The sequence below is a fragment of the Lissotriton vulgaris genome, chromosome 1_1, assembly GCF_964263255.1.
Source record: "Lissotriton vulgaris chromosome 1_1, aLisVul1.2, whole genome shotgun sequence".
NCBI lineage: Eukaryota > Metazoa > Chordata > Amphibia > Caudata > Salamandridae > Lissotriton > Lissotriton vulgaris.
Window position 1 is genome coordinate 70,206,162 of NC_141685.1, and position 13,119 is coordinate 70,219,280.

The 13,119-nt window shown below is 43.6% G+C and overlaps 1 protein-coding gene and 1 long non-coding RNA gene across 3 annotated transcripts in view; both read left to right on the forward strand.

The window, feature by feature from the left end:
• The window catches only part of LOC147737345 (uncharacterized), a 59,865-nt gene extending 50,847 nt beyond the window's left edge, over positions 1 to 9,018 (forward strand). The window contains exon 3 of the long non-coding RNA XR_015296585.1: positions 8,097 to 9,018. This is a non-coding gene — a long non-coding RNA (uncharacterized LOC147737345). The remainder of the gene's footprint in view (positions 1 to 8,096) is intronic.
• Positions 9,019 to 9,448: 430 nt separating this feature from the next.
• Positions 9,449 to 11,664, forward strand: LOC147737346 (uncharacterized). Of its 2 annotated transcripts, XM_086925460.1 has the most exons (2): positions 9,449 to 10,961; positions 11,046 to 11,664. In XM_086925460.1, exons 1-2 carry the CDS (start codon positions 9,518 to 9,520, stop codon positions 11,303 to 11,305), a joined length of 1,704 nt encoding a protein of 567 aa, XP_086781586.1. In that variant the 5' UTR covers positions 9,449 to 9,517; the 3' UTR covers positions 11,306 to 11,664. The 2 variants fall into 2 exon arrangements, with proteins under 2 accessions (XP_086781586.1, XP_086781545.1); XM_086925419.1 differs by having other exon boundaries at positions 9,449 to 11,664.
• The last annotated feature ends 1,455 nt before the right edge of the window (positions 11,665 to 13,119 follow it).

The window sequence follows — 13,119 nt, forward strand, 5'->3', positions numbered from 1 at the left end:
GACCAAAGTTGGAGGGCGGATCTCCCATTTTTTCTCCAATTGGTCCGCAATAACTACAGATCCATGGGATTTGGACATGGTGTCCAGAGGCCACACTCTGGAATTTGTGAAATTCCCTCCAAATTCTCCCCCAGAGGTCCTCCTCCTGCCCATCTGAAGGAACGTTTATGGCAAATCAATCTCAGGTTAAGGAAAGGAGCGATCAAAGTGTCCCGAATCTTTAAAGGGATGCAGGCTTCTATTCAAGATTCTTCCTAATCAAGAAAAAATCGGGAGAGTGGAGCCCCCTTCTGGATCTTCGTTCCCTCAAAAAGTTCCTCAAGAAGCAAACTTTCCAGATGTTGTTTCTCCTAGAAGTGCTTCAATTACTTGTCTTAAGGGGATTACAAGCCAGCACTGGACCTTCAAGATGCCTATTTTCATGTCCCTATTCTACCCAGACACAGACAATGCCTGCGCTTCAGAGTGGCTGGCAGAGAGCCCATTCTATGCAAGTTTGCTTCCCCACTCAGAATCATGCAGAAATGCATTTTTGATGAACTGGTTAAAAATATATGCTCACGCTTCTACACCGATTCCTCTAGTCGCAAGGGTACTTTGGAAACTGCAGAAAGAACCCTGCAGCATTCTTCTCATAGCCCCCAGATGGCATCGCCAGTTCTGGTTTACGGAGCTCCTCCTTCTGTCGGAGTGCAATCCAATTTGGCTTCCCCCAGTTTCTAATCTCCTTACTATGAACCACGGCCTGATCTGCCATCCGGATCCAACTGGCGCCTGAGCACTATGAGTTTGCTAATTTGATTATTCCTCCGGACTGCAGGGAGGTCCTCAATAACGCTAGAGCACCCTCCACTATCAAAACCTACACACTCAAGTGGAAACGGTTCTATCTTTGGTGTGAAGCGTCAAATTCTTCAGTTTAACTCTGAGAAGACAGAGATTCTACACTGTGCAGTAGATAGAATCCCTCCTAAACTTCCGCTTGAGTTTTGGCCAACATCCCCTGCTACTCCATTGGCTCCCAGTAGCGTGGTACATGAATGAAAAAATGAATGAATGAAAATGGATTTTTAGAGCGCGAATTGCTGCCCTGAGGCGTCCAAGCGCTAGAGGAACCAGATGGAAGTATGATTGAGGTTAGCAGACTGGGAGGAGGGTAGTGGAGCTGAGTTGTTAAGGAGATTTGAACAGATGTGTTTTTAATTGTTTTTAATCTGGGAGTCATGGTTGACAACAAATTGACATTAGAAAACTGTCAAGAAAATTGCTGGAAGTGGTTTTACTCTCATCAGAGCATTTCGGAAAATCCTTCCGATGTTCTCTTACAGAACAGAGCGATGATAGTCCGGAGCACCATCCTCAGTAAGCTGGACTATTGTGATGCCCTGTTACTAGAATCCCTGCAATATCTGATTGAGAAATTGCAGAGAGTACAGACCATGGTGGCCAAAATGGTACTAGTGCAACCACTCCACTCCTCCGCCTCCCGGGCACTCTCAGATTTATGCTGGCTGCCAGTCTCGCAGAGGATACGATTTAAGGCATTATGTATATCATTTAAGGCTCCACATGGTCAAGGGCCCAAATCTCTGTAGGAGAAATTGACATGGTATGTCCCTTCATGAGGTCTGCGCTCCTCATCGGCTAATCTGGTGAGGGTGCCTAGAGTTAGGAAAGTCAAATCAGGAGGTAGGGCCTTCAGTGCGTCAGAGACCTGCCTTTGGAATACTCTTCCATTTGATAAAAGACAAATAGACAACATCCTGCAGTTTAGAAAAAGGTTAAAAACCTGGCTCTACCCTCGAATATGCTCCTTGGCATCCTGCTAACTCCTTCCTGGCAGGGGACACAGTCTCTCGGCCCTAAGCTAGTCGCCTGTATCACAGCGCCAGGTTACCCGTAGGGTGTCAGTTGCTAACTTAAATAAATAAATAAAGGTTCACCCTGTTCACTCTACACCAGAGCAGCTTCTGCCTTTTTTCTTACAATTAGCAAAATCCGGCCACTCTCACTCTACCCTGAAGGTTTTTCTGGATGCAGTTTCTAGATTCCAGCACAATGGCTCCAATTCTCTTTATTCTTCAAGAATTATTCAACAATTTTTCAAAGGCTTATTTCAGATGTTCCCTCCAATCGACGCCCGCCTCCTCCTTGGCATCTGCACATTGTGGTGGCACAACTCATGAAGTCCCCATTTGAGCCCATTGGTAGGGCTGATCTTAAATTCATCTCCTGGAAGACATCACCGCTTTTAGCTCTTACTTCAAGTCAGCGAGATACAAGCTTTTACTATCAAACCACCTTTTCTTCAATTCACCAAAGATGCTGTGGTGCTCCGCACTAATCCAGCCCTAATTCCTAAAGTTCAATCTGATTTCCACCTGAATGAGCCTGTCATCTTGAAGACTTTTTTCCCTAATCCACAGTCGCCAGCAGAAAAGACTTTACATTCTCTAGATGTTAAGAGATGTTTGACATTTTATTTGCAAAGAACAACCAGTATCCGTAAAACTGATCAGCTCTTCATAGCCTACGGCAGGATGCGTAAAGAACCTCCAGTTGCTAAACAGACTATTGCACGTTGGATATCTAGAGAAGTTTCCTTTTGCAATCAGCAAGCAGGCAAGACACTTGAAGCAACGATTCAAGCGCACTCTACTAGAACAGTCTCCTCTTCTACTTCTCTCTTTGCTGGTGTGCCTCTTCATCAGATATGCAGAGCTGCGACCAAGCACTACTGTCTGGAAGCTGCCAACAATGCTGACACAGCTGTTGGGCAAGCGGTGCTACGTAATCTGTTTAACCCCTTCGAGGCTGATGACGAGCTGGGCTCGTCATGGCGTAGCCTCCTCGCACGCTGATGACGAGCCCAGCTCGTCACGTAAAGTGCGATTTGAAAAATCTCAGCGCAGGAGCGCATGAGCTTAAGTAAGGTGAGCCTCGGTTTCTTACCTCCTCCTGCACACATTGTATATATGTATATATTTCTGCTTTGGCAGATGTGCCCATGTTTACTGTTATACTGTAATATACGTATATTATTCTCTCGTACTCTGTTTACAATGTACTTATGGCTTACTATGCACAGTTCTCGAATTACTGCTATCTACTCTGATTCAAGCATGTGAATCTATGAAAGATACCGCAATACTGGAGAAGAACTTACGTTACTTACCTGAAAACTGTGCTTCTCCAGTAGTGATATCTTTCATAGATTCACATGTGACTCACCCACCTCCCCTCAGAGGCTCCCCTCTTCTCCTTGGCTCTTATGCCACACTTGTGCTAAAGAATTGGAGAGCCTGCGCCTCTGAGGAGAAGGTTCCAGAGGGTTCTGTCACCTGATTGGCTGGAGTTTGGACCATATCTAATGACTTGGACATGACTGTCGCCCTCACTCTATGTGTCGCCCTCACTCTGTCTGTCGCCCTCACTCTGTCTGTCGCCCTCACTCTGTCTGTCGCCGTCTGTCACCCTCACTCTGTCTGTCGCCGTCTGTCTGTCTGTCGCCCTCACTCTGTCTGTCTGTCTGTTGCCCTCACTCTGTCTGTCTGTCTGTCGCCCTCACTCTGTCTGTCTGTTGCCCTCATTCTGTCTGTCTGTCTGTCGCCCTCACTCTGTCTGTCACCCTCAATCTGTCTGTCGCCGTCTGTCTGTCTGTCGCCCTCACTCTGTCTGACGCCGTCTGTCTGTCGCCCTCACTCTGTCTGTCGCCATCTGTCTGTCTGTCACCCTCACTCTGTCTGTCGCCGTCTGTCACCCTCACTCTGTCTGTCTGTCTGTCTGTCACCCTCACTCTGTCTGTCTGTCTGTCGCCCTCACTCTGTCTGTCTTTCTGTCGCCCTCACTCTGTCTGTCTGTCGCCCTCACTCTGTCTGTCTGTCTGTCGCCCTCACTCTGTCTGTCTTTCTGTCGCCCTCACTCTGTCGGTCTGTCGCCCTCACTCTGTCTGTTTGTCTGTCTGTTGCCCTCACTCTGTCTGTCACCCTCACTCTGTCTGTCTGTCTGTCGCCCTCACTCTGCCTGTCTGTCTGTCGCCCTCACTCTGTCTATCTGTCGCCCTCACTCACTCTGTCTGTCTGTCTGTCACCCTCACTCTGTCTGTCTGACTGTCGCCCTCACTCTGTCTGTCGCCCTACCACAGCATCACTCAAGGGCACTACAACATGACTATGCGCTACCACAGCATCACTGAACGCCACAGCATCACTCAGCGCCACCAAAACATCACTATGCGCTACCACAGCATCACTGAATGCCACAGCATCACTCAGCGCCACCAAAACCTCACTATGCGCTACCACAGCATCACTGAACGCCACAGCATCACTCAGCGCCACCAAAACATCACTCAGCGCCACCACAGCAGCAATATGTGCAACAATTCAACAACAACTAGTTCAAATATGTTCTCTCAATGTTTCAAGCTTTATTACAAATGTCACAAAAAGATGTTAATATTTTACTTCTGTTCTTGGATTTTCGTCACAATAAAATACACTGAACATAATCTTCACAAAAGTTATTTACAAGAGTTTAAGCAATTGCCGTTATAAATTACAATAACTTTTACTTAAGTATTAATTATTTAAAAAAATTAAAGCCATTGTTATTTGTAATATCAATGATCTAAGTCACGTAAATACAACACATATTTCTTTACAAATGCTATAGGTGTCACATTTGTGAAAGTTAAAACTATTGACATTGTAAATGACAAAGCTATTAATTTAGCTATTTTCAAAACCAACACATAAATAAAAAAATGTGTCATTTACAATACCAATAGCTCAAACTTTCCTAATGCAAGACCTATTGCATTGCAAATGCTTGAAGGGTGTGATAACACCACATAACACCGCATAAGCAACACGTGCAGATTAAACCACAGGGTCCAAATAAACCCCCACACACACCGTAACATTAAACCTGTACTAAACACACACGCCGGATTAACAGGTACATCATAAAAAGACTGATGCACATAATGAAGCAGACCTAGAGATACATGCATAGCACCGACAAGATAAAGGTCTTGATTTAGAGTTTGGTGAGCAAGGTACTCCTTCACAAGCGTGGTAGAGTACTCTGTCCAACAAACGGATAGTCTGCCTGTAAATACATCGGACGACCATTACTTTTTAGATCAAGCAGTCTGATGTATTTTTCTCTTACTCAGGACCACCAGGGAATATCTGGCAGCTGTGATGAGAATTTGTTTTTAAATGAATCCCACTTCCTGGGAGTAGATTAATCAGGGAGAAAGTTCCAAGGGTGAGAGGGTGATTAGTTATTGGTTTTTAAAAACAAACTCCAGCTTTGGAAGCTTGTTTTTGAAAAACACAAAAGTTGGTGAATGGCCGCCTGAAACATCCCCAAGGGATCCAGAGAATTGTAGATCAACTTCCTATAGATGGTTGAGATTGCTTTTTCGGTCAGGGGATTAGTTAGCAGCTGGTCCTCCAGTAGGGATGCATCAGGCAACTCCCCCCCCTTCCCAGATGTTACCTTGCAGAGCGTGACCCACCTGCAAATCTCAGAACCGTTTCTAGTCGCCTAATTCATACCAACCGGACCATCGAGTTGCACCTCCACCAGCGAATGGTCTGAGATTCCCCCTGCTATGTGCGTAGCGGCCCTAAAATCATCTTTATGGACAGTCCGGGTGAAAAGATAGTGCAGGCATGCCAGACTACCATGTGCTGCAGACAGGTGCGTCCAGTTCTGATACCCTCTTCCCCTCTAGGGGCATTTAGGAGTATCATGAATATAGTATAGGGTCAGTTCTGTCACTTCAGTCACCCCAAGGCGTGTATGCTCTGTCGTAAGTGTCTTACCCTTTTGCAGGATGAGTCAGTCTTGTCTGGGTCTCTATCCTGTTTCCCGACATTTGAATGTCATGCCCGAAGACTCGAGAGAGCAGTGACCCACCAGCAGGCTTTTGTGGAGCGCTTTTGTCTTGGATATAGTGGTGCATTCAGTAGGGCACCCACTCTCTTTTCTTTGCAGTTGCCTGAAGATCAGCAGTCCCAAGGTAGCAGTCACACCTGGCCTGTCTGTAAGTTCAGCCCCCTCTGGAGGCCTGACCATCAGCAATTGAGCCCACATTGTGGCCGGCTGGACCACAGGCGTAAGCTCAGGCAGCTCGTTCGACACTGGAGTAGTTGTAGTCCCTCATGGACCTCTGACACAGAGTAGTCAGAAAATCAGCAGCTAAAAGCCCAACACAGGCTCTCCAGGAAGTCAGTAGATTCAGACTCTGTTGTATTAGGAATTTGGCAAATGCAACCTTGAATGGGCCTGTTGGCAGCACACAATCGTCCTACTGGGCCTCAACAATCATGTTGTCGTAGTGTTTTATTTTCTGCCTTGAACTGGTGGGAGAGTCTTGGCATCCCTTAGACTAGCTGGTCCTGCTGGATGGATTTCCGGCTCGCCCTACAGATAACGAGGATGTGTCGTACCTTGCTTTTTCCAGGACAGCCTTGTCCTCCTGCTGGATAGTGAAACTCCCTTCCCTTTCTTACCAGACAGGCAGGCTTCTAGGCAGACTTCTAGGCTCTTCAGGACAAGTACACAGCTTCTCCATTAAGTAATTCAGCCTGCAGGTGATGTCCCTTCAACTTATATAAACTGTCAGGCTGACACCATCCCTGGTGCCACAGCAGGCACCTGTGTACTTTGTAGAGCACTTTATTCCTTGGTAACAGAGGACTTTGAACTCTGGTATAAATGAGGGATAGATGGTCCCACTTGTATACACAACTGGCAGGCAGGAGATGCGGTTTACTCTGTCGCACTCTCACATTGCATTTATGCTACGCGCACCAACACCCTAAACATGCACTTGATGTTATCGCAAAGTCTGGGCATAGGCATAGAAATGGAGCATTACATGGGTGTGTCAGTAGAAAGCCACTCCACTGACCATGATGCAAAGTTCTAATCAGGCTATTGATCCTTACAACAGGGTGCATTGCCATCACCGCTCTAGCTGTTAAACCCATGACAGTCCTCTGCCTTAAATGAGGGCACACTTGGTGTAACCCTCCAGGTCACAGGACCGGTCCAAGATCTCTCATAGTCCATTGTTAAAAGTTGCACAGTACTGCGGTGCCAGAAAAATCTTATGTAATTGTTTTGTGGTCGATTTATCCCAGTAACGTGCAGTTACAGGTTTGACGCCATGTACTGGGGAGTTGCCACGAGGAACAGATTCTTCTGTCTGTCTAACCACATGCCATTTACTATTTCATAGTGCTTTTTTGCTTTTATTTACCACTTGTTTTAAGCAGGTGGTAGATGTATGCAAGTGGTTGGTTGGGGAGGGAGATGGGCGAAGCAGGGGAGGGAAGGGGAAAGATATTTCTAACAGAGGGAAGAATTGTGTGTTTCCCCCAGTTATTAAAAAAACAGCATAAGCCTTGGCTGCTTCTGCTGCACCCAAAGTCTTGTGCGTCTTTTCAGTCTAATTTTTCTGTCTGGAAAAAATTGTGTCCTGTTTTTCTGCACCTGGTAAATCCAGGTGCAGAAAAGCCTAACGACTGATAATCAGGTGGAATAAAATGAACACATGAAAGTACTCCTTAATTTCATTGCCCTTGATTCATACTCTGGACCATAGTTGAGGGATAGGTCTAGGCATAGTCCTCGCAACACACAATAGGTTTACGTGCGGCAGAGCTAAAAAGTCAGGTTACCAGATACAAGTAGGTGGTAACTCAGGGCAGGGGGGAAACGCCTGTTGTCCGTGGAGGGGAAATTCCGATTCTAAAAATCTACATTAAAAATGAATTAATAGTATTCTATTTTAAATATCTTTTTGGTGCCAGTCCATATGACTTTAAAGTCTGCTTTTGGGATTCTATGTTACAAGTCCATAGGGTACATGTATTCTTTCTGAGCTTAATAAAATGTTGGAAATTCTACAAATCCTCACTCCTAGATCCAAGGTCTCTCAGGCTACCATTCTACACTCTTCTCTGTCTGAAGAACAGCTAAACACTTTCAAAATTCTGCAATTCTGCTTTGATATGGCTTGTAAATTATTTTTGGGGATATTTACATGTATTAACTATTTAATTTTAATCCTATAGGTGATTGAAATTACGGACGAAGAAAGCAAGATTTAGCACCAGCCAACTGAATGTTAGTGCTATAAGAAGGATTATTTTGAAAAACTGAATGACATGCAGCATTCTAAGTAGAAACAATTTCCAAAATCTAGGTGTAGCGAGGGAAGTACTGTACCTGTAAGTGAAGTCTCTAATGTTGCATTTCATTAACCCAGAGCAAAGTCATATCTGTGCACAAAGCATCCAAAATAGTGCCAGAAAGACCAATCACAACATCCTCATCTGAAATATTATCAGAAAGACAAATTGCCTCAGCATGACAGAATAACAAGTCAAGTCAAAAAAATGTACCTAGCGCACTACTCACCCAGAGGGTCGCATGATCTAAAGCATCATGTAATTCTACAGAGGAAGCACACACTGCATAAAAGAAAGATATAACAAAAGGTTTATTCTGCAAACCATCAAAGAAAAGACACTGAAAGAAGACTCCGAAGCTGAAACGCTAACAACCAAAAGATTGGAAAATCACCTTTGTTCAACAACCGTTTTTAACCTGTTACGCAAGTTTGAGACTATCTGCTTCGGGATATAACACCTCGACCCACTCTGCTAACTCTGGCGAAAACCTTAAAAATTCACCACTTTATTGTGTTCATGACTATCTCAGATTGTCTCCTTTTTATTGTGTACTGTTCTGTAATTCTATGTAAATCACCTCAACCTTATCTGTTGTGCAGGAGTGATATTTAAAACTGTTAAATATAAAAATGGATTAAATGAGCACCATTGCGCTAGCTAATGTAAATAAATCCTTGTCTTCAGAACTACAATCCTTAACCTTACACCAAACACAGAACGGGTAAAAGGAACTGTTGTTCTGCGACTGATGAGCCACAATATTACTGTGCATGTTCTAACGTTCTCAGTTACTGCCATTGCGCCAGTGCAAAAAGGTACTTCTCAGTTTAATCATTAAATATCAGACTAACACCTTATCACTGCATTGCTAAGAACCTATACAAATAGATTTGAGAAAAACTTCAGTCACAAAATAAGTTGCTGCCGGAGAGGCTATAACCAAAAGACTATTATCTGCTACAAACATTTCGACTGGTGTTGCAGGGCTGCATCCAGACATATTTTGCTCAATTCAAGTGTTAAGAAGATTACACACAATATCTTTTAGAGATAAATGCTGAACATTATCTAAACAAGCCCAACTCTAAAATCGGGTTCACTCTTACCGTGGCATATAAGCAAGAGAAAACTAAATATAGAGATATTAACTCTAGGAATACACCTTTTAAAAACACGGGCTGTGAGAACAATTTCAGTGTTCAAACCCGCCTCAATCAAAGCAAAATAACCCAAGTTGGGGAAAAAGTTACCTGTGCCAAAAAAGATTCAGCCATAAATCTCATCTCACTGAATTTGAGAGAATGCACACTGAGAAAATCCTCTCTCAGTGCTCTGAATGCCACAAAAGTTTCAGCAGTAAATCTTATCTCACTGCGCATATGAGAATCCACACTGGGGAAAAACCTTACCAGTGCTCTGAATGCCAGAAAAGGTTTTGTAACAAACAAAGTCTTTCTAATCATGCAGTGACCCGTTCTGTGGAACAACCTTATCAGTGCTCCGAATGCCAGAAATGTTTCAATAAAAAACACAATCTAACGGTGCATATAAGAACCCACACTGGGGAAAAACCTTATCAGTGCTCTGAATGCCAGAAATGTTTCAGTTTAAAAAGTAGACTCACTCGTCATACAAGAATCCACACTGGGGAAAACCTTTATCAGTGCTCTGAATGCCAAAAAAGTTTCAGCTGTAAATCTTATCTCACTGAACATATAAGAATCCACACTGGGGAAAACCCTTATCAGTGCTCTGAATGCCAAAAAAGTTTCAGCTGTAAATCTTATCTCACTGAACATATGAGAATCCACACTGGGGACAAACCTTACCAGTGCTCTGAATGCCAGAAAAGGTTTTATAACAAACAAAGTCTTTCTCGACATGTATTAACCCACTCTGTGGAAAAACCTTACCAGTGCTCTGAATGCCAGAAATATTTCATTGAAAAAAGAGACCTTACTGTACATACAAGGACCCACACTGGGGAAAAACCTTATCAGTGCTCTGAATGCCAGAAAAGGTTTTGTAAAAAACAAAGTCTTTCTCTACATGTATTAACCCACACTGGGGAAAAACCTTACCAGTGCTCTGAATGTCAGAAATATTTCAGTAAAAAAATAGGACTTATTGTACATACAAGGATCCACACTGGGGAAAAACCTCATCAGTGCACAGATTGCCAGAGATGTTTCATTACCCAAAACGAGCTCACTCGGCATAGAAGAACCCACACTGGAGAGAAACCTTATCAGTGCCCGGAATGCCAGAAATGTTTCATTGACAAAAACGGTCTCACTCATCATATAAGAACCCACACTAGGGAGAAACCTTTTCAGTGCTCTGAATGCCAGAAATGTTTCAGTGTAAAAATCAGACTCACTCAACATACAAGAATCCACACTGGGGAAAAACCATATCAGTGCTCTGAATGCCAGAAAAGGTTTTGTAACAAACAAAGTCTTTCTAATCATGCAGTGACCCATTTTGTGGAACAACCTTATCAGTGCTCTGAATGCCAGAAATGCTTCAATGAAAAACGCAATCTCACGGTGCATATAAGAACCCACACTGGGGAAAAACCTTATCAGTGCTCTGAATGCCAGAAATGTTTCATTAAAAAATGTAGTCTCACACGGCACATAAGAATCCACACTGGGGAAAACCCTTATCAGTGCTCTGAATTCCAGAAAATGGTTTGTAACCAACAAAGTCTTTCTCAACATTCAATAACCCATTCTGTGGAACATCCTTATCAGTGCTCTGAATGCCAGAAATGTTTCATTGAAAAACGCAATCTCATGGTGCATATAAGATCCCACACTGGGGAAAAGCCTTATCAGTGCTCTGAATGCCAGAAATGTTTCAGTAAAAAAAGTAGTCTCACACGGCACATAAGAATCCACACTGGGGAAAAACCTTATCAGTGCATTGAATGCCACAAATGTTTCAGTGAAAAAATCAGTCTCACTCACCATATAAGAACCCACACTGGGGAAAAACCTTATCAGTGCTCTGAATGCCAGAAATGTTTCAGTGAAAAAAGACATCTCACACTGCATATAAAAACCCACACTGGGGAAAAACCTTAGGAGTGCTCTGAATGCCCAAAACATTTAAACCGTAAATCACTTCTAACTGCGCATGTGAGATTCCACACTGAGGAAAAACCTTATCCATGCTCTGAATGTCAGAATTGTTTCAAAAACATTCGAAAAACATGTGGATGTCATCTGCCAGCAATTCTTGACATCTCGGGCATTTTGGTGGCGGTGAGGGGGCGAATTTCCCGATTTTATAAGGAGTGTAGTATAGCCTATTGACCACGAAAAAATGGTTCTTTTTCAGACAGGCAGGCTTTAAATGTGTGTATAGTGTCTTCAAAGAGGGTTCAGGCATGCCCTCTGCCTGTGGTGCCATGGATAAATTGTTCCAAACCCCCTCTGCCGAAGCTATCCCAGTGTCTTCACCCTTTAGTAGATGTTGATACCATACCGAGATTTCTTTTATAATGGGTGTGAAGGATTGACTTAACCTTTCTATTTCCTCATTACTTATTATCTCCTCACGTTCTGCTGTATGCCAAGACACCAATTGAAGATATTTAAATCTTGATAAATCTGTCCCTACCTTTGCCCTCAAGTTCTCCCATGGGTATATCCCTTCCTCATCCATTAACTCTTTCTATTTTGTAATCCCAGCTCTTTTTATAGGTACTGCCAAGGCATCGTTCAAGCAGTCAGGGGTACCAGGTGAATCCCAAATTGGAGCTGAGTCTGAATAGTACCCAATCCTACTGCTTACCCTTACCCTGTACCATGTCTCTAGGGCGGTTTTTAGTATCTTCAAACAAACCCGCTTGAAGAATCTAGGAGATCTACATTTATTCATAAAGGTATCGCTTCCCCTTCTGCTCTCACCATCTCTCCCAGCAATCTGCCCCAGGATGAGTCGTCTGGCTTAGTAAGTAGAATGCGTAGGCTCTTAAACTGGAATGCCACTACATATAGACTAATATCGGGGAGAGCTAACCCACCTTTTAATAACCTTCTTCTGAGTTTCTTCCAGGTCAGGCGCACCCCTTTGTCCCCCCACACAAAACTACCTATTTTGCACTGTATCTTATTTATGTCTTTCTTAGGGAATGTTAGCGGTATTGTGGAAAACAGGTAGGAGAGCTTGGGGAGAATGACCATTTTCACTAGATTCACTTTCCCATATATTGACAATGGGAGGTTCTTCCATCTGCTAAACCAACGGTCCATTTCCCTAGTTGTTCTGTCCAGATTTAACTTAGGAATTCGATCCAATTCCCCCACAATATATATTCCCAGATATCTAAACTCCCGACTCTCAGTGCCATACCATTGATCTACGTTCCAACACATGACCTCAGTCTTGGATCTGTTCACCTTGTATCCTGATAATGCCCCAAACTCTGCTGTCAGTTCCTCGATCCGAGGAATAGCTGTACCTAGATCACCCGTATATAAAATCAAGTCGTCCCCGTACAGGGCCAGCTTAGAGCTATACTGACCTGACTGAAATGTGAGATTCCACACTGGGGAAAAAACCTTATCAGTGCTCTGAATGCCAGAAATGATTCAGTGAAAAAAGAATACTCACTACACATACAAGGACCCACACTGGGGAAAAGCCTTATCAGTGCTCTGAATGCCAAAAATGTCTCAGCTGTAAATCTGATCTCACTGCACATTTGAGAATCCACACTGGGGGAAAAACATCAGTGTTCTAATTGTCAGAAAAGATTCAGAGGTAGTGATGGTTACATGCACCATAAGAAAACACACCATCAAAAATACTTCAGTGCTCCAAGTGCCAGAAAAGCATCCATTTTAAATGCAATCTCACCTACATGAGCAGACGCACACAGGGAAAAAAACAT

What these genes read in the sequence shown, in the direction of transcription:
- LOC147737346 (XM_086925419.1), top strand. Translation starts at nt 9,518, where the DNA reads ATGCACACTGAGAAAATCCTCTCTCAGTGCTCTGAATGCCACAAAAGT.